The following is a 20,261-nucleotide window of genomic DNA, read 5'->3' on the forward strand; positions in this document are numbered from 1 at the left end:
GAATCTCCCAGTTTTTCCATCAGAGGCCTTAGGAACCACCATGGAAGCATCAAAAGACTCAAAGATCTCATCCTCAGGGTCTGCCCTCACAGACTTCCTCCTCCCAGATGCAACCCTCACAGGAGAGAGATTTCTGAGGAACTCTAGAGAGCCTTCAACCACCTTGCCTACTGCCATACAACCACCCCACTATCTTCTGGGGTCATCTAACACTCTTCTTATCAGGTTGGAATCTAATGACGATGGACAAGTGCTTGCTAAATGTCATATGATAGAGTTCATCATGGTACCTCATCCAGAATCCCCTCCCCGATCCCTTCTCAGGGACTCCTCTCACAACAGCATCCTGACCCAGAGGTGAACTCCTTACTACAAAGAGGAGCAAAAGAGCTGGTTCCTCTGGAATACCCAGGGACGGGATTCTATTCAAGTTATTTCCTGATAGCCAAAAAGGAAGGCGGACGGAAGCCAATTCAGGACCTCCGCCATCATAATCGCTTCAACTGCAAACCCAAATTTAGTATGGTCACATTAGCAGCAATCATCCCAACATTAGAAGAAGGTATGTGGTTTATGGCTCTTGATACACAGGATGTGTATTTTCACAGACATTCATCTGACCGACAGATGGTTCCTGAGGTTCACAGTCAGCTTGAACCATTTTCAATACAGGGTCCTTTCATCTGGAATCACCACTGCTCCAAGAGTCTTCACCAAGGTTTTCTCTATCATGGTGGCCTACCTCAGGCGTTATGGGGTCCTTGTATTCCCCTAGCTCGATGACTGGCAAGGAAATTATTCATGAAACTGGAGAAGATGGGGATTAATACATGAATCAAAAGGTGGGTAAGGAACTGGTTAAAGGGAAGAATACAACAGGTCATACTGAAAGGTGACCGGTCAGGCTGGAGGGAGGTTACCAGAAGAGTTCCTCAAGGATCTGTCTTAAGATCAAACTTAATTAACACTTCTATTAATGACCTTGACACAAAAAATGAAAGTGTGTTAATAAAATTTGAAGATGACACAAAGTTGGGAGGTATTGCCAATGTGGGGGAGGAGTGGAATATCATACACAAAGATTTGGATGACCTTTGAAACTGGAGTAATAGAAATATGATGAAATTTAATAGTGCAAAGTGCAAGGCAATGCAGTTAGGGACTAACTGCAAGAATTTTAGCTATAAGATGGGGATTTACTAGTTGGAAGTGACAGAGGAGGAGAAAGGCCTGGGTGTATAGGTCGAACACAGGCTGACTATGAGCTGCCAATGTGATGCAGCTGTGAAAAAGGCTAAAACAATCCTAGGATACATCAGGTGAGGTATTTCCAGTAGAGATAGGGAAGTGTTATTACCATTTTACCAGACACTGGTGAGATTGCATCTGGAATGCTGTGTGCAGTTTTTGTTTCCAGTGTTTAAGAAAGATTAATTCAAACTGGAACAGGTACAGAGAAGGGCTGGTAAGATGATCAGAGGAATGGAGAACTTGCCTTACAAGAGGAGACTCAAGGATCTTGGTTTGTTTAACCTAACAAACGAAAGGCTGAGAGGGGATATGATTATCCCTCTGATGTATTTATAGAGAGAGAACACTGGGGAGGGAGAGGAGTTATTTAAATTAAGGGATAATGTTGGCCAGGAACAAATGGATGTAAATTGGCCATTAACAAGTTTAGGCTTTCTAAAGATGAACATTTCTAACCATCAGAGGAGTGAAGTTCTGTAACAGCTTTCCAAAATGAGTACTGGAGCAAAAAACCTAACTTGTCTCAAGACTTGACTCGATAAATTTATGGAGGGGATGGCATGATGAGATTGCCTACAATGGCATAAGGCCCATCTGCATCTGCTATTAGCAAATATCTCCAACTGCCGGATATGGGACACCAGATGGGGAGTGTTTTGAGTTGGTGGGTCTCACCCACATACTCAGGGTCTAACTGGGCGGATACCATATTTGGCGTTGGTAAGGAGTTTTCCCATAGGTCAGAATGGCAGAGACCCTGGAGTTTTTCACCTCCCTTTGCAGCATGGGGTAGAGGTTTCCTACTTCTTTTTATTTAAAGATTTCAAGTTACTGACTTGAAATCTTCAAATCAAGATTTGAGGATTTCAGTAACTCAGCTAGAGGTTATGGATCTATTGCAGGAGTGAGTGGGTGAGGTTCTGCGGCCTGCAGTGTGCAGGAGATCAGACTAGATTCTGGCCTTAAAGTCTATAAGTTTAAGCAACAACGTCTCGTAATCATTGAGAAACAGCCCAGAAATGGACTTGGTCTGATGATAATGCTGATAGACTTCTCCCACTATTTCAAGCCACTCAAGAATGGCAAACTTCACAGAACTCTAGTCCTTCAACTCTTCTTCATTCAGGACTTGGTAAGGAACTTTCCCTTTTCTAGTGAAAAATGGAGACAGGTGTAGATGGCCCAGTTTGGAATGGGGCTAGAGCCACTAGTGAAATTGCCAGATGGCATCAGATTGACTGACAGGTTTGGACTTGAGTCTTGAAAGGCTAAAACCATTGCATCTGCTGTGCAGCCATCGGTGCTTACTGTTCAGTGGTGCTGTATGTACATTAGTTGAAGCAGGGCAACTGCTTCTATTGATCTTACACCACAGCTTCCTCCCTGGTCTCTCTTTGTTGACAGAGCATTCAACATTCCATTTCTGTGGCACCAGGTTATCACAGTGCAGACTTTCCTTCTCAAAACTAAACTCCAAATCTTCCCTTTTGGTGGATGTAACAAAGTGGTTCCAAAAAAGATTGTTCTTCCCTTTCACAGGGTATACTAAACATTCACAGTTTTAAAAATGTAAGTTCTAGAAAGAGAACAACATCCACCCTTGCCTCCCAACACTACCTCAGTGGCCCCTTTTGGCCTTGGGATCTATGAAGATGAGGCTGAAGGCATTGTGGACTTGTAACTGGATAAAATGATTGGAAATCAAAATTCCTGGAATCTATTCCCAGGTCTGCCAATAACCTGCTGCTTTGATGTTAGACAAATGAGTGGCATAGCTAGGAATGGAAATTTGGGTGGGCCCCAGCTTATGGTGGACAGGCAATGACCTGAGAGCTTTGCAGTGCCCTTTGGCTCTGGCACCTTGCCCCATTTCCTGTCCCAGCTACCCAGTTTTTCCAGTACCTCTTGTGTAATGTGCTGTTCCCCACACTGAAGAAGCAGCAGCTCCTGTTCCCTTCTGTCCTGTAGCTGCAGTGGCCTGGGTCTGACCCCTGCAGCCCTGGGCTGCATCCCTTTCCCCCACCCCAATCTGTGTGGGCTGTGAGGAGCCCATACAGGTCCCTGCAGAGGATTGTGTTCCCCCTAACCCTTAGTTGTGTCCACCCTTCCTCCATGTTGCTGGTGGGGGGAGAGAGACAGGGCAAGAACAGTTACTGACTGATCTGGAACAGCTGTGTGAAGTGGAGAAGACAGTCCCAGAAATGAAGGTTCTCCCTCTTCTTCCCCAGTCCCTGGAGCAATCTGCTGCTTTTGTTGCAGAGGAAGGTGGGGTGTTCATAAAGGCTCAGATTTTGGTGGACCTGGGGCTAATTGGATGGGCTATGGCCACCAAAGCCCACCTGTGACTACACCTCTGAGACAAACGGTTTCACTTCTCTGTGCTTCATTTTACTCTAAAATGGGGATAACAATACTAATATACTTCACAGGGTGGCTTTGACAGTTAGTTTGGTAGTAAAGTGCTTTGAGATTTTCTTATAAAAATTGCTATATAGTTTGCAAATATAAAAGGAAATGAATTAGAAAGCGCCTTTTTTTAAATACATGCTTCAATGATGGGAATGGATCTCCTTAAAATACCAGAGTTTGTTGTAAAACATCTTAAAATTTTGAAAACATGTTAATTCTTGCATATGCGTGTGTGTGTGTGTGTATATATATATATGTGTGTGTGTATATATAATGCAAGTTGCATTGCATTTCTGTACTCAAAATATCCGATAACATAACAGCTTCATATACTGGAAAATAACATGGATAAAAGTCCATTAAGAATTGTGGCCTTATTTTCTGAATATATAGTAATAAGGCATATCTACTGTGCACAGATATTTTCTTATTCAGTTACTCCTGGAGATATTACAATTAGTATATTATGGCTGACTTGTTCTCGATTCATGGTTTTACATTTTTAGGTTTAGTAAAATACTGGTCTGGATTTTTTGTCAAACTGTGATGTCATAGGATTTCCTGGTAGTGTTGTCTGGAAATGAATATTCTGTGCTTGCTGAAAGTGCTAACTCAAGAAGGAAAATAGGCTGAAGTGCGAACAGTGGCTATTGTGGTCAGAGTAAAGATCTGAAAGATAAAGCTGATTTATATTTTCCAGAATACTGCATGTGGGTTTGCTGGAAATATTTTCCTTGAACAAAGATGAGATGAAAATGCTGCTTCAGCCAAGTGCTTCAACCAAGTGCTTTTGGTTGAAAGGCTCATCATTTTTGTTTGTTTTTAGTCAACACTCAATTCACAAACTAAAGCTGGTGAGCAATACAGAAACTTACAAGTTTACTGCCTGCAGTGACTGGTCAGTTTCTCTACTGAGAAGATGATTGCAAATCTTTTAATGGGTGAATCTGCAAAGTAATCAAGGTGGTCTAAGTTTAGATAAGGTGTTGGATTTTAGTTAGTTTCTCATCTGTAAAGCAAGATGATTAAACTGCTTATCATAAGTGTGAGAGTGATACTGACTAGTTGAAATTTTACCCTGACTGCTGAAATGTTACCTACCCATTATTATTATTTTCTTTTCAGTTGTGGAACCAATAAACTAGATTATTTAGGACTTTCTTTTCTATCTAATTTTCATTCTTCCATATCTCTTCCTAATCACATTTCTGATCCAGCAAACTACTTAAGTATGTGCTTAACTTTAAGCATGTGAATAGTCCTATTGAAATCAGTAGGGCTATTTGAATGCTTAAAGAATGTGCTTAAGTACTTTGCTGGATCTGGGTCACAGTCACATTCTTCTTGTAATAGCCAAACAAAGCTTGTTTCAAGGTTCCAGTAAATGGCATTTACTCAGTTTCAATAGGGGATACTTTAAAACAGTGCAGCTGAAGCAGCAATACGACCACACCCAGAAATTATAACCTCTGTGTGAGGCATCTCCTCTCCACAAGCCTACAGTCTGTGTAGCTCTTGAACACATCTTCAGCACAGTAATACTAAGTGCTGTCAGTGTAATACAAAACTAGCTTCTTCTTTTACTTCACATATAAACATACTTTTCCCCCTTTTTATTAACCTTGATAAACCTTGCAAAAGGATAATTGCTTTCTCAAGATATTTGCAATTTTGAAGGGAAATTTTCAGTTGCTTAAAAATAAGTTATGTGGCATAATCCAGTTTTTCTTTAAACCTTTTGTGAAAACCATTGCCTTTATGACAGTGATGTTATCCATTCAGCACCCTTACCCAGGCTTACTGACACGAGGTCTGCATTCATTTTCCTTTATCCACTTTGTGGAAAGAAACAACGGAAAACTACAGGGGTCATAGTGTCTGTTGCCATAATGATGTAATGGTATGGACTAGTAATTAACATGTTCTTGATTATTTTTTTTTAAACTTAAGGGCCTTTAATCACCGAAAACAAATTATGTACAGTTAAGTGCTACTCTTCAGCTATTTGTATGACAACTAAATCAAAGCTACCAGTATTTCCCTAATTTTAATTTTCTCCTTCCTTGATTTAATTTTGTTTTATGACTTACACCTCGCAACCTGGTTAGCCCAATTTGGGATTTAGTGTGTGACAAAGACCCACAATAAGGGTCGCACAAAAACTATTATCACAGGAAGATTAAAACAATGTGAGACACATTCCTCAATGGCTTGTCTACACCTTGCAGTAATGTGCACTACAGGGATGTGAATTCTGAAGCATTACAATATATTGCACAGTAACTGACCCATTAAAAGTTTCATAGTGCACATTACGCATACTTTCCATAACCTAACTAAAGATTCTGCATTTTTATGCAAATAATTTACAACAGTAAAACTGGAAAGGCACCACATTTGTGTGGTACATGAATGAGTGACATCCCTTGAAACGAGGGACATTTCAGAGATGTAACTATCCTATGTAACATAACAGGCATTTGTGCAAACATGTCAAATATTTTTTTTTCCACAAGAAGGAATTTTATGGGATATATTTTGTAAGACCTTTTTATTTAATAACCGTATATAGCTAAAAGCAGAACATGCCCTGTCAGTGTGGGGGAAAAGATAGTATTTGAGGTATAACTTTTCAAGAATTGCAAGTGTAAAAAAAAAAAAAAAAGAGGAGGAGGAGGAGAGAAAAATAGTGCATTTTATTTGTGCACTAGTGGAATTCAGAGCTCCAAAAAGAGGTAAAGTCAAAAAGGGCTGGGACCGAGTAGTGTATGTTGAACACACACATTCCTGAAGGGGAAGTAGTATTACAGAAAACATCACCTGAGCACCTTTTTGTGGCACTCTCCTTCAGTTTCTCAGTTTCCCAATGATCCAATCCCCCCAACTCCTTTGGAAATTACTGTTGGTAGGAAGGTGCTCCCTTAGAATGGTTAAATATGCTGAACAGCCCTCAAATTTCTGCCTGCTGCCTATCAGGTAAGTCTGTGTTTGGCAATGGGTAGTACAGATTGATTTTATTAGAGTGTATTCTGTACCTGCTCTTTACTTTAAAACAGCGTCTTGGACTCGAGCTACTACTTGTAGTGTTTTATATATTGTGGGAAATTACATTTGCAAGGAAAACTACATCACACTAGCTGACATTTTGATAAGATTACCTTAATGATTGGATGCATAGATTTGATTTTAATCTCTAATTAAAATGTTGGGATTATTTTTTATTGTTTTTATTTGTGATACTGCAGGTGTAGTTTAGTTATATTTTGGGCCAAATTCTTCATATTGGTTGTGCCTGTGTGCAATGCTAGTAAATCCATGAGAAGAGGGAAACCACAGGATCGAAGTTTTCTGGCTCAAATATTGCTCTCCACAAAGCCGTGGAGACCTGTCCATGGTTCTGTTATGGAGTATTACTGTGGTGTGGAACCTAAGGGTCGGATGATAGACTGCTTATATTTGCATATATACCTTTGATCCAGCAATGGAAGTTTCCCTACTTATGGTAGGAATAATCAGTGGGGGACATTCAGTGGGAAATAACATCCGTATTATAGAGCTTCAGGCATATTAGTGCTTCTACTACCAGCTCAACAAGCACTTTTCCATTGGATTCCCAAACACCAGTGACTGGGGCAACTTCTGTCTCCTTTAGGGGAAGGCACAGTAACAATTTTTTGTATGGTGTCACTGCAGGCTGATTGAGAGATCTGATCTGTGAGGGGCCGGAAGTTGTCCCAGTCATTGGTGTTTGGGAATCCAATGGAAAAGTGCTTGTTGAGCTGGTAGTAGAAGCATTAATATGCCAATACGAATGTTATTTCCCACTGCATATCCCTTTTTACCTAAGGCCTGTGTGGTGGGCCTGGCACCGCACCGCCCCTTTGGGACAGGGTGGGGATGGGGTGTTGGAACCTCGCCACTCCCAAGTTCACATGCTCGCCTCTCTCTGAGCGGCCCGATGCAGCCTAATAGCCTCCCTCCACGCAATCACCCATTGGTCAGGGTAGTGTGCCCTAACAGCCAGAGTTCATATAAATCACTCCAAGCATCAGAGCAGTGCAGCCCAATGGCCAGAGTCCATACAATCCCCCTCACAAGCGGGGTAGTGCAGCCTAGTGGCCGGAGTCCAAGTAACTCTCACCAAATGTCTGAGCAGTGTGGCCCAATGGCCAGGGTCTATATAAACTGCTCCCCACATTGGAGCAGTGCAGCCTAAGGGCCAGGGTCCATACAGTCCCCCTCTCAAGCGGGGTAGTGTTGCCTAGTGGCCGGAGTCCAAGTAACTCTCACCAAATGTCTGAGCAGTGTGGCCCAATGGCCAGGGTCCATATGATTCCCATGCTGGTGGTAGGGGGACCCAGGCCCACCCTCTCCACCGGGTCCCGACTCAGGGCCCTGGTAGTGGCAAGTTCCCCTTGCCAATGGCTCAGCAGAGATCCACCCAAAACACGCCGAGCCTCTATGTGGCTTTAATGCCATTTCCCTCTAAAGTTCCCCTGGGTCACTTCCTACCATAACCTCCGGGTTCTCCATTTCGGGGGTCCTCTGGTCTGTTCCCCTTCTGTGACGTACTCCGTCTGGGTGTCAGGGCGCATCCTGGCTAGGCTGGCCTCCAGATCCTGGAGTGCAGGCTGTCCCTCCTCGGGAGCTGGTGGCGTGCCTCCTTCCCCTCTGGCGGTCAGCCTCAACTGAGCAGCTCTGCAGGCTTTTATACCTGTTCTCCAGTTGGAGCATGCCCAGCAGAGCCTGAAGTGCATGGCTTCCTCTGCTAGGAAGGAAGGGTTAACCCCTGCAGTACCAGTGCGGGGCTGCTCTGCCCCGTCACAGCCTGGTTTACACTAAAAAGTTAGGTCGACCCCACTGCTTCATTCACCACACTCCTGAGTGATGTACGTAAGCATTCCAGGGAGGTGGATTAACTACAGCGAGAACACCTCCAGTCGCTTTAATGAGTGTCTGCACTGAAGCACTACAGCAGCGTAGCTGCAGTGCTGCAACTGTGACACTGTAGTGGTTGAAGTATATATGTAGGTTTACCCACACAAAGGTCCCTTTTTGAAGCCAATATCTAACTTCAATAAACCACTGGACAAAGCAAGTGTTGCTGATTTTTTTTTTATTGGAAGTTTATACCCTCCCATGTAGATTTTTTTACTGGTAGGAGTAAAGTTCTGTTTTACCACGTTTAAGTAGGGCTTTGCATTGGCTTATTGGATTTTTCTTGGGGCTCCCAGCCAGATCAGACAGACCACACTCGATCTAGTGCTGTGACAACTGGGAGTAGTGAGGCTAATGGCTGTTTTTTCATTATGTATATACCATTAAGGCAGCTCACAGGGATCAGATTTCTAATATAATTGAAGGGAAAATTTTCCTGTATATTTCATACAAATTAATACAGAAGATAAAAGAAAGAGCTTATTGTTTTTTGTCTTTTATTTTGAGTGTTTTGTTTAGTGGACAGACTGTGGGATTTATATGATGAACTGGAACCCAGTGTAGAAAGATATGGCCATCCTTGGGGAGACAGTAGAATCTTTTCAAACTGCTATAGAGGTATCCGGGGATGAGAGAGGGAAGAGGCATATAGAGGAGGGGATAGTAATGGTGTGAACGGACCTACTGTGTGCTGTAGAGAGAGCCTAAGAATGGTAGAGCAAATTCTGCAAATTCACAGGACTATATTCTGGGGTTTTTGAGTGCAAGTAGCACCTTGGTCTATTTAAGTCAGGCTGGGGTCCTGATCTAGCAAAGAACTTAAGCATACACAGTTAGGGACATGCTTAACGTTGAGCATATGAGTACTATTGACTTTTGAAGACAATTCAACAAACGTGTTTTGAATGGTTTCCTGGAACTGTTTTTGTCCTCGTTCTTGCTACATGTGGAATGCTTTAAAATAGTGGTTAAAAACGCAGCTCAACCCCTCATCTCAACCCCAGATTAGTTTTGAGCCCAGAAGATCCAACAGTTGTGGCAGAAGACTAACAGTGATCAAAACTAATTACAAAAACTGCATTGAAGAGTAAATTTTGTTGAAACAGTTTTTGAATATAGTTTGGTGCTGGCCAGACAAATGACTATGTCCAAAACCATGTTACAAGAAAACTAGGTTTGAACTAAGTTTGAATATTGCCACTATTTCAAACATCTCCACCTGTAGTAAGGATTGGGCATTAGAGTACACTCTTTCTTCTCTGGCAAAATAAATTGTTAGATGATGTCAACTGAGTGATTCCAACTTTTTATTATGTATGAATCACACCTGAAAATATGTGTATGCAGTGGCTTTCAAAGACTGTTATCGTGGCTGTGAAACAAAAGTTGTTTTCTTTGTTGGTTATTCTGCTTGACGCTCTGGATATAGATACAATGGATGAATTCAATATAGCCAAACTGTGGCAGGATTAGTCAGAATAGAGGGGAGTTTCTGGTAGAATGGTACGCGCACAGATGCTAACTCTCTCTGAAGACAGAAGGAATTAGGTAAGAATGAGGAGGTGAAAGACCATCCAGGGCTCCTGTGGTTCAGATACACATTTTAGAAGGTAGGAAAACTGCCTAATCTCTAGTTAATTTTTCCAGCTATGGTTATGCTGATTGAGGATACCCACCACATAATTTATAGCCAATTGGAGGCGAGAAGGCTAAAGATACACTTTCAGTACTCTGGTGCTCAAATCAATCAGGAATAGGGTAGTGTGGTTTCTGGCTGTCTGAAAAAGTACGTGACTAAAATATTTATGAAAAGATGCCCATCCTTTCCAAATGATTTATATAAATTCAGCAAATTTTTGGATAACTGGAGGACTTTGTCAGGAATGTGTATAACAGGGGTATTGGGGTGTTCTGTTTTTTGCTATGTATAGTGAAAAATTACTCTTCGTGAGGAAAAAACCTTAAAGAAAAGCTGTGCCACATAAAGTTAGTAGATATCCTAGTCTCATGGCTAACATAATCAATGGACATAAGGGTTATACAGAACAGAAGAACACTGCACCTGAGTTGGAAATATGCCAAGGAGGAGTCCTAGTAGTCCAAGAAGGAGCTGCAGTACATCTCATTTTGAGAGGCTGTAATAATTTCTAGGCATTAGCCTACATACTCTTGAAGAATGAACTGGCTTTATTTACTCCTCTTGTGAGATTATATATGTAAAAAAGGTCCTGGAAGAAACCATTGCAGAGCCACAGAGAGCACAGCAATCTAGGATGTAGTACTTTCACAGAGAAAACTAGCTTCACAAGGCATATAGAGATCTGAAGGTGAAGGCAGCAGGAGTTGCTAAGGAGGGAAATTGATGAGGAGAACTCATGTGGATGATCATCTGGAATTATAAAACTTGTTCTCTGAGTGATCATGAAATGTCTGTGAGGTTGTTTAGGACAGGCAACCTGGTTTAAGCAATTTATTCAGGTTCAGCCCTATAAAAGACTTAGTGACCATTATACAGGCTCCGACTAAATGACAGACCCAGTGAGACATGTTCCAGTCTCTCTGTTGTAAGTCACCAGATAAAAAGAAAATGTCCTTCCATAATTCTGACCGCTAAATTCCAATACTGAACTATAGGGTTGGAAAGTTTGTACAGGTATCAGGGACAACCAAACCAAGCCCTTCTGAGATAGTCTCATACCTGCTCAGTGTAGTTTACGTGCTTTATCGAGAATGGAACCCTGTCAACCCAACCACTGCACAGAACTGCTTAAAAAATCAGGCTTCTGCTTAGTACTATATGAGGAAGAGGAGTTGGATATTCACCTACTTGCTGAATGGACTTTCCTTTGTGAATGAACCAGACTTTTAAACAAATTTTTAAATATAGATGTAGAAGAAAATCCTGTGGATGAAATTGATAATAAGAGATGTACAACAGACAAAAAAGAACCAAAGGGAAAAGAGGTGGAGGTGGCCAAAGAGACCAAAGATTAGATGGAGGAAATTGAAGAATAATTATTTCAGAAGCTATAGCAAGCTCTGACCACTGCCAACAAATAATGTGGCTCCATGGAGTAGTGAATGCACTGCAAATGTGTAGTGTACAGTTTATCATTGTTTCTGAAGCAAAATGACATTAATTAACTGATTACTTTGGCAGAGGACTATAGTAACTCATAGAAAATGCTTTTAATCACAGAGTAATTGGAAATGTTTTTTTGGCAGTGTATTGTTTTATGCTACTATAGTAGCTTTGTAGTATTGACTATCATTAAAAGGCAAACTCTGTTAAAAGACACAATTTCATTAGCCTAAATATTGTTTTATGGTACTTTATAAGGCTAAAACACTGTTTTTAAAGATGCTGTTTGCCTCATTATTGTTAAAATAATATAAAATGACGACAGTGGAGGTGACAAGTTCCACAGTATTGTGATAAAAATGAAGTATCAACATTAAAACTATCAAATAATAAGCCAAGGTTTTGTTTATATAATAGTTTATTCTTTGACTGCTTGCTCATGTCGATTCCATTCTAGGTATACACACGCCCAAGTGCACATTCATCTGAGATTTTTGCCTTAGCAGTATCCATAGGGTCAGCTGTGGTGCCCTCTTGAGTGCCGCACTCATGTATCAGTATATCAGGCACTACCGGCCCTACACACTTTCAGTTTCTTCTTACCACATGTGATGGTTGGTTGGAGAACATTTTTCCCTTGCCTAGCAAGGGTTAGCAGTTCTCTCTCTCCTGTCTTTAAGCCTTAGAACCGTAAGTTTGTTTGTATGTAGTTGTTAAGGAGTGTAGTTAGAAGTTAGAGTGCCAGTGGGTACTTTGTCCCAGGCATGGCATGCCCTGGTCTCTGGGTTTTAAGTACTATTCTGATTGTAACAGGCCTATGCCCGTTAGTGACTCCCATAGCAGCTGCCTGAAGTTCTTGGGAGAATCACATGTGAAGGACAAATCTTGCATCTGTAAGAACTTTCACCCCAGAATACAGAAGGAGTGCAAGATTCATTTGAGGGCCCTTCTTACGGAGGCTGCTCTCTGCCTGGCCTCAAAGCCATCCCAACTGGACTCTAGTCCCAATACTTCGGCCTCAGTACGTAGTGCACTCCCAGCACTGGGCTTTACCCAGTACTGCTTGCCTTCACTGGTGCTCAAGAAGAAGTCAAAGAAGCGTGACTCACCAGCACTGAGCAAGAAGGGCCAAGGAGCATTGGGTAAAGGATCCAGTTTGGGCCACTCGCTCACTCTGGAGCTACATGGGGGTGCCTCCCCGATGGGCCCCCCTAGTGCCCTGAGGGATCCACCACTGACTCCCGGGAGCAGTGGGGGACCCAGACTTTTGACAGGGCTGACACCTTCCCAGGCCCACTCGGCGCCCAGAGAGCAAAGGCCTCTACCAGTGCTGCTGGCACCATGCACATCACAGGAAACAGCAAGGGTTCTCTACAAGGGCAAGCCAGCCGTAAAGACCTCCCAGAGGGCAAGTGATCGCCACTGGTCTCCAGAGGCGAGACAATGCTTTCTGTCTCCGTGCTCCAAATCTCCAGCTTCTCAGCCCAGGTCTCCCACAAGATGTTCCAGGTTGTCGGCACCGTGATCGCAGTCTCTGCCCTCTCAATGCAGATCGCCCAGGGGAGACATCGGTTCTGGCGATGTGGTGACCGGTTACCGCCAACCGTCTCCTCAGATCCCCATCTCCTAGACCGTGGGAACAGTCTCCAACACGGTACCGATCTCCCCACCTCCGGCACCGATCCACCTACTCAAGACATTGGTCACCCGTGGCAACCGTTAGCCATCAGACACAGCTTTGACGGCCCCACTGTAGTCACCGGAAGGGGATTCCTCTGGCACGGAAAGGGAGTTCAGCCCCTCACCGAGGCAGCACTGGCACGACTGGGCACCTGAGGCTACATCACCTCCACAATGTTATCTTAGCAGCAGGGCCAGTGGCCAGCACAGTGGGCCTACTGGACTGCGTGGGGCATGCCTGTGATGTTGATGCCCCCTTCCCACCATTCTTCAGCCGCCACCTTGGAGCAACAAACGACGGCACCGGGCTCAGTGCGCAAAGCTCCTTTGGACAGCGGGGAGAGGAGCGAGTGCCCACCCCAAAGTCCCCTTTCCCCATGGGGGATTATTGCCCTGGTGATCCAGTCATCATCCTCGTCTCTAGATGCAGTGGTGGCGAGGCCCTCTCATGCCATCCCACCAGATGACTTTAAGGAACACCACACTCTGCTTCAGTGGTTGGCCATCAACTTGGGCCCAGAGGTAAAGGAGATGGCTGAACATGCGAACACCCTGTTTAATGTACTCTCGGCATCTACCCCTACCTGTGTCATGCTATCGGTACATGATGGGGTCTTAAAAATAGCCAAAGCCCTCTGGCAAACCATCCCTCCCATATCCAAGAGGACTGAGGAAAAAGTATTTTGTTCCTGCCAAGGGTTTTGAATTCTTGTACACCTATCCACCTCCAGGTTAGCTCATCTCTGCAGCCAACAAGAAAGATAGATGGGCAAAACCAGTTTGACCCCCAAAAATAAGGAGGTCAAGAGGCTGGACCTCTTTGGAAGAAAGATTTATTCAATAGCCAGCCTTCAGTTCCAGATGGCTAACCACCAGGCTCTTCTGGGCAGATGCATCTTTAACTTATAGGACTCCTTCCGTAAGTTCCAGGAGTCCCTGCCCCAGGACTCAGCCCAGGAATTTGGGGCCTTGGTGGAGGTGGGTACAGCAGCTGCAAGGTGCTCCCTCCAAATGGCGTGGGATGCTGCCGATTCAGCAGTGAGTGAGGCCTGTTCAGCCCAGATACCTTGATCTGAGGTCCAGCACATAAACCTTTTCCATTTGGCCTGGCAGGTTGCTCTGGTGGAGGGCTTTCTGCCACCCAACAAGTCCAAAAAGAACAAACAAATGAACTTAATTCTTAAATACCAACTTTATAAAATCTTATAATAATAATTTTATTAACAACTACTTAATTTCTACAACATAACATAGATATTTTATAATCCACGTAATCTTCATAGTGATACATAAACATAAATAAAAGAAATGAAATCTAAACAGGTCAGTCCCCACAGAAACACAATGAGAAGAAATTCTGAATTCCCAAAAGCTTAGGTTGAGTTAATCTGAGTCTCAGTTACAGTCTTTGATCACCAAAATCTCTGCAATCTGCAGAATCAGAAGCACTGCATCAATATCGTCCCTTCACTTGCTTGTAGAAATCTTCAGCTGGAATCCATGCAGACTCTTCTTTCTCCTCTACTGAAATCACTCAGTTAGCTAGCTAACTAACCAACCACTCACTTTAAGTATACAGGGGGAAAAGGAAAAAAAAATTTACAAGAAAAATACAAACTGAGAATAGCAAAATATAGGTAACTCCCTATCATCACATTTAAATAAGAGAAAAGTTGGTGAATCATACTAGTTTAGACAATTTAACTAAAACAGTTTGGCTAAAATCAAACATTCCCAAGTATACAATTAAAATAAAAAAATTAGTTTTTCCTCCCCATTTCCCCTTTTATAATTAGCACTTCCAGGAGGGTTAACAATATCATTAACCTGCTGCAAAATGTATCAGAGTAATGGAGAAACAGCCTGCTTTCTGCTCCTGTGGCTCAGCTTCTCCCAACCCACAGAGGGCACAGGGCCTTTTACAAAGCAGCTGCCCTGGCTACTTACACTCATGGATAAGTCTGCGAGTTTTCACGGAAGTCACGGATTCTGTGACCTCCATAACTGCTGCAGCGGCCAGTGCACCTGGCTCTGGGGCAGCTCAGGCAGCCCCTGCACCAGTCATACCGGCCACTGCTGGGGAAGTCTTAGGCCATCGCGTGCCCCCCCCCCAGCAGCATTTGGGTGTGGGAGGGGACAAGGGGTTGGGGCACGGGGCGGGGTGATGTGGGCTGTGGGCGGAGCTTACCTGGGGTGCTCCCTGGAAGTGGCAACATCCCCTCGCTCAGCTGCTAGGTGGAGGCATGGCCAAGGCAGTTCTGTGCACTGCCTCTGCCTGCAGGCACCACCCCCACATCTCCCATTGACCTGGTTCCCTGTGTGGGTTGGGAGCAAGGGGGATGTCGCCACTCCTGGGGAGCATCCCAGATAAGCCTGCCCAGAGTCCACCTCACCTCATCCCATGCCCCAAACCTCTACCTCCTCCCACATACAAACTCTGCTGCTGCTGCGGGGGAGTTGTGTGCAGAGCCAGGTAGGGAGTCTGTCAGCCCCGCCAACCCCCACTACCAGCACCAGTGGGGGTCCCAGGCCGTCCCCTGCTGGCCGCTCTCCCCCAGCACCTCCCCCTCCCTCCCCAAGTTTTAGTCACGGGTATTTTTAGTAAAAGTCATGGACAGGTCACAGGCTGTGAATTTTTGTTTACTGCCCATCGCCTGTCCGTTACTTTTACTAAAAATACCCTTGACTAAAATGTAGCCTTACTAATGGAGTCACAGTCAAGCTACTGGCAACCCATTGAGCATACCCAAAACTATCACACTCAATTCCAGAAACTTCTGAGTGTGCAATGCTAATTGTGCATCTGCCTAACAATGACCTAGACACAACTCATTCCTACCTACCTCCCCAGATAGTTAAACAGTTATTTCTCTATTAGGCACCTGGGTTACATTTGCAATATCAGGGCCTACCAAATTGTAACCCTTTGAGCTTGCATTACACCATTTAATGACACACATAAATATTTTCCAATAGTTAAACATTTACGAGTAAATCACTTATGAATATGACTAATACCACTGGTTTAACAGGGGTATAGTGCAGTTGGATGCTGTACAAGGTTTCCTAAGGATCTGTGCCAATGCATCTGAATCTTAACCTGAAAAATCCCCATTATTCAAACTCTGGGCTCCTTATGAGCAGATATTACCTGTTGTGCTAAATTGAGTTGGGTTTTGTGGTTGGAAACTAGAGTGAGACCTTAGAACTCATTTTTACTTGAAACCTAAACTAGGATTTGAACCCTTGTCTCTCATGGCAAAAAGCTGGTGATCTTAAATCTGTGCTATTTGGCCTCCCTCTGCTCCACCTGCTTGGAAAAAAAAAGAAAAAATGCTATACCTTTGCTCAAGATATTTCATCTAAGTATTGTCATGTTTAGCAATATTCAGATGTTTCTATCTTTTAAAGATGTTTTCTTAAAAGATACACAGTAGAAGAAACCAGTAACAAAAAGATAAATCCATAGATGATGAAAGGATTTTTTTGAGCTTAGCCAATGTAATAATTTCAAAAGGAACAAATTTACAAGTAGCACTTTTTCAAATGCACTGTATAAAGAGTGAATAAAATAAACATCAAGATGTGTTGTGGTAGGAAGTCAGATGATCAAAGAAAGATACTGAATAGACATACTTATTCATTCAGATAAAATAAGGAAGTAATTCCTTTGAGAGGTTTTGTGATCATTTCTGACTGAAAACTTTGTATGCACTACTCAGAAATACAATGAAAAGAAAGGCAGTGTAGCTTAGATAATAGTGTCTGTTCTGAGCACGAGGTGGCATGTGGACATTGCTTGTGCTTCTGCTCCGAATCATTTGAATGGAAATATTGGATTAACTAACCTTGTGTCAGGTCTATTAGTTAGATAAACCCTCCAACTGTTCCTGACTGAAGGATGCGTAGTTGCAACAGAAAGATGGTGCTTCTTTTCATTAGAGTTTTGTGAAACATGTCCTGCTAACATAATGTTTTTAAAATAAAGTGGTTTATTAGAACAGGATAACAAGCAAAAATTCACAGCTTTGTCTTTTCACAGGGAGTTTCAGCCCAGTAGGAAGTCCTCTTAGCCGAACACCATCAGTCAGACTACAGACGGTAAGGAATTCTATTTATGCATTTAAAAAAATTGATAATGTTAAACTATAAAATGACATTCTTCACAAATTGCTTTGTAGAAAAGATTTCTTGCTTCCTTTTGTGAATAAAAGGAAATATCTTTAAGGAAACTTTCATGGCTGTGTAGGCTTTTACCTCATGTTGATATAGAGGTCAGATTTTTTTTTTTTAAAGGTGAAATATAGTCTTCCTTCTCGCATACGCTCGTGCGCTCTCTCTCTCTCTCATATTGTTTAGAAATGAATATGTCAGAATCACATTTCTGTATTCTTGGTATTTAGCAGGAATATGGGCAATACTAAGTCAGGAGGGGAAAATGTTGTAACTTAAAATTGGCTATTGGATCAGTTGCAGCTGTTTTTTACCATTAGCTCACCTACATCTTATTTCAAGCACTGTTTGGTTACCATAAGCCAACTGGTACAAAGTGAAATCACTAATATCTTCTGTGTATTTCTTGTACATATAGGAATTGGTTGGTGAAGATGTATACTCTGTCCTGATCCTTCTTTCCCAACACAAAAGAACTCCCAACCTCTATAAACTTAGTTAACTACAACTATACAATCATTAAAGTATATGTTTTTTTAAAATACCAAGGAGGGACTAGTTGTAGAAGAGGTAGTGTTCTTAACACTTTGTGTTTTACCCCTAAAAAAATGGGCCTACTGCACTTGGATGTTAACCCCCTGGTGCCTGCAGTCGAAATGTCCTGACCTAATGTGATATGGTAATTGCATGCCAGCTGCTGGCCTCCAGAGGGTTCATCGGAAAGGGACATAAATTAGGTTGTGCCCTTAATTCCCAGAACCTGTTCCACCCTTTTATTTCCATCTCATTCAGACCTTTCCTTCACAAAATCCTTTAATGTGTCTTTGTAGCAGGCTGATATGATAAATAAGACTTCTCTTGAAAAACAATGCTGAAAATATAGTTTTTCACTCATCTTTTTCTCTGTTGGCTAAGTGACTATTATTGTTTGCATATTTTATACATATTTAATTCTAGATGTTAGCCAATTATTAGGAAAAAATATGAATTATTCAATATGTATATCAGTGCTTTTCTGCTACAGCAACCCTTAGAAGTATCTGTAGCATAGACTCATTTTGGGAAGGGATTAATAAATAAATTAGCAGCTTTCTGTTAAATTTGGTGGGATTGAGTATATTTTCGTTAACCCTTTTTCTAGTGATGTTATAAATAAAGTCGTAATAGCATGGAAGTGATATATTCTTTAAAGAAAGAAAGTAAATGTTGCCAATTAAGGACAAAATAGATCAAATAGTTTTGCTGTGTATTTGATTAATCTCAGGAGTTGGATTATTTCACATACTTCTGAACTCATCTTTTATTTTTTTCTTTCTTTATCCCTGTAGGCTTTGCTGAGGCAGCTGTGTTTGCATTTCTGTTCTCTGTTTGTACACTGTAGGATTCAATAAAGTGCAGCCTGGCACAGTTTTTCCTCTAGGCAGATTATAGATTCTCATGCTCATTAAACGCTGAAGGACTATAATCAAATAAGGATCATATTCATTTGAAACCCAAGGAAGTAACATTTACAGTAGTTCCGGGATGTTAGATGTATTAATTGAGACCAAAGCCCACTACAGTATTTTACGATGTTACTACTTTCTCTATGCTTATAGCATTTTAATGTAACTATTAACGCTTTCTCTTGTGTTTTTTCCTTTGTGTATACATGGAATGTATTCATTAAGATTCAATATTAAGTGTTAATTTAAGGATGCTTTTCATTTTCAAGGTAATAACCTAACTCTGATGATATTTCTCAGACAATTTTCATTTTGAGGAACATCAGTCATCTTAATCCCAAAGTCACCTATATTCATAAGAACATAAGAACATAAGAAAGGCCGTACCGGGTCAGACCAAAGGTCCATCTAGCCCAGTATCTGTCTACCGACAGTGGCCAATGCCAGGTGCCCCTGAGGGAGTGAACCTAACAGGCAATGATCAAATGATCTCTCTCCTGCCATCCATCTCCATCCTCTGACGAACAGAGGCTAGGGACACCATTCTTACCCATCCTGGCTAATAGCCATTTATGGACTTAGCCACCATGAATTTATCCAGTCCCCTTTTAAACATTGTTATAGTCCTAGCCTTCACAACCTCCTCAGGTAAGGAGTTCCACAAGTTGACTGTGCGCTGCGTGAAGAAGAACTTCCTTTTATTTGTTTTAAACCTGCTGCCTATTAATTTCATTTGGTGACCCCTAGTTCTTGTATTATGTGAATAAGTAAATAACTTTTCCTTATCCACTTTCTCAACATCACTCATGATTTTATATACCTCTATCATGTCCCCCCTTAGTCTTCTCTTTTCCAAACTGAAGAGTCCTAGCCTCTTTAATCTTTCCTCGTATGGGACCTTCTCTAAACCCCTAATCATTTTAGTTGCTCTTTTCTGAACCTTTTCTAGTGCTAGAAAATCTTTTTTGAGGTGAGGAGACCACATCTGTACACAGTATTCGAGATGTGGGCGTACCATGGATTTATATAAGGGCAATAATATATTCTCAGTCTCATTCTCTATCCCTTTTTATGATTCCTAACATCCTGTTTGCTTTTTTGACCGCTTCTGCACACTGCGTGGACATCTTCAGAGAACTATCCACGATAACTCCAAGATCTTTTTCCTGACTCGTTGTAGCTAAATTAGCCCCCATCATGTTGTATGTATAGTTGGGGTTATTTTTTCCAATGTGCATTACTTTACATTTATCCACATTAAATTTCATTTGCCATTTTGTTGC

At 42.2% G+C, this 20,261-nt stretch overlaps 1 protein-coding gene across 17 annotated transcripts in view; it reads left to right on the top strand.

Annotated features, from left to right (window-relative positions):
* AHI1 (Abelson helper integration site 1) overlaps window positions 1–20,261 on the top strand; it is a 165,200-nt gene that overhangs the window by 95,681 nt on the left and 49,258 nt on the right. For 15 of the 17 annotated variants that reach the window (XR_005595893.1, XM_039529237.1, XM_039529235.1 and 12 more), the window contains one exon: window positions 17,403–17,461. Coding sequence is in view for 16 of the 17 variants with exons in the window: in XM_039529237.1 (XP_039385171.1) it covers window positions 17,403–17,461 (59 nt within the window). In the remaining variant the exon portion in view is untranslated. Of the gene's footprint in view, window positions 1–17,402; window positions 17,462–18,861; window positions 19,089–20,261 lie in introns of those variants that run through there. The other 2 variants (XM_039529248.1, XM_039529251.1) reach the window with 2 other exon arrangements.

The sequence above is a fragment of the Mauremys reevesii genome, linkage group 3 (genome assembly GCF_016161935.1).
Source record: "Mauremys reevesii isolate NIE-2019 linkage group 3, ASM1616193v1, whole genome shotgun sequence".
NCBI classification, from domain to species: Eukaryota; Metazoa; Chordata; order Testudines; family Geoemydidae; genus Mauremys; species Mauremys reevesii.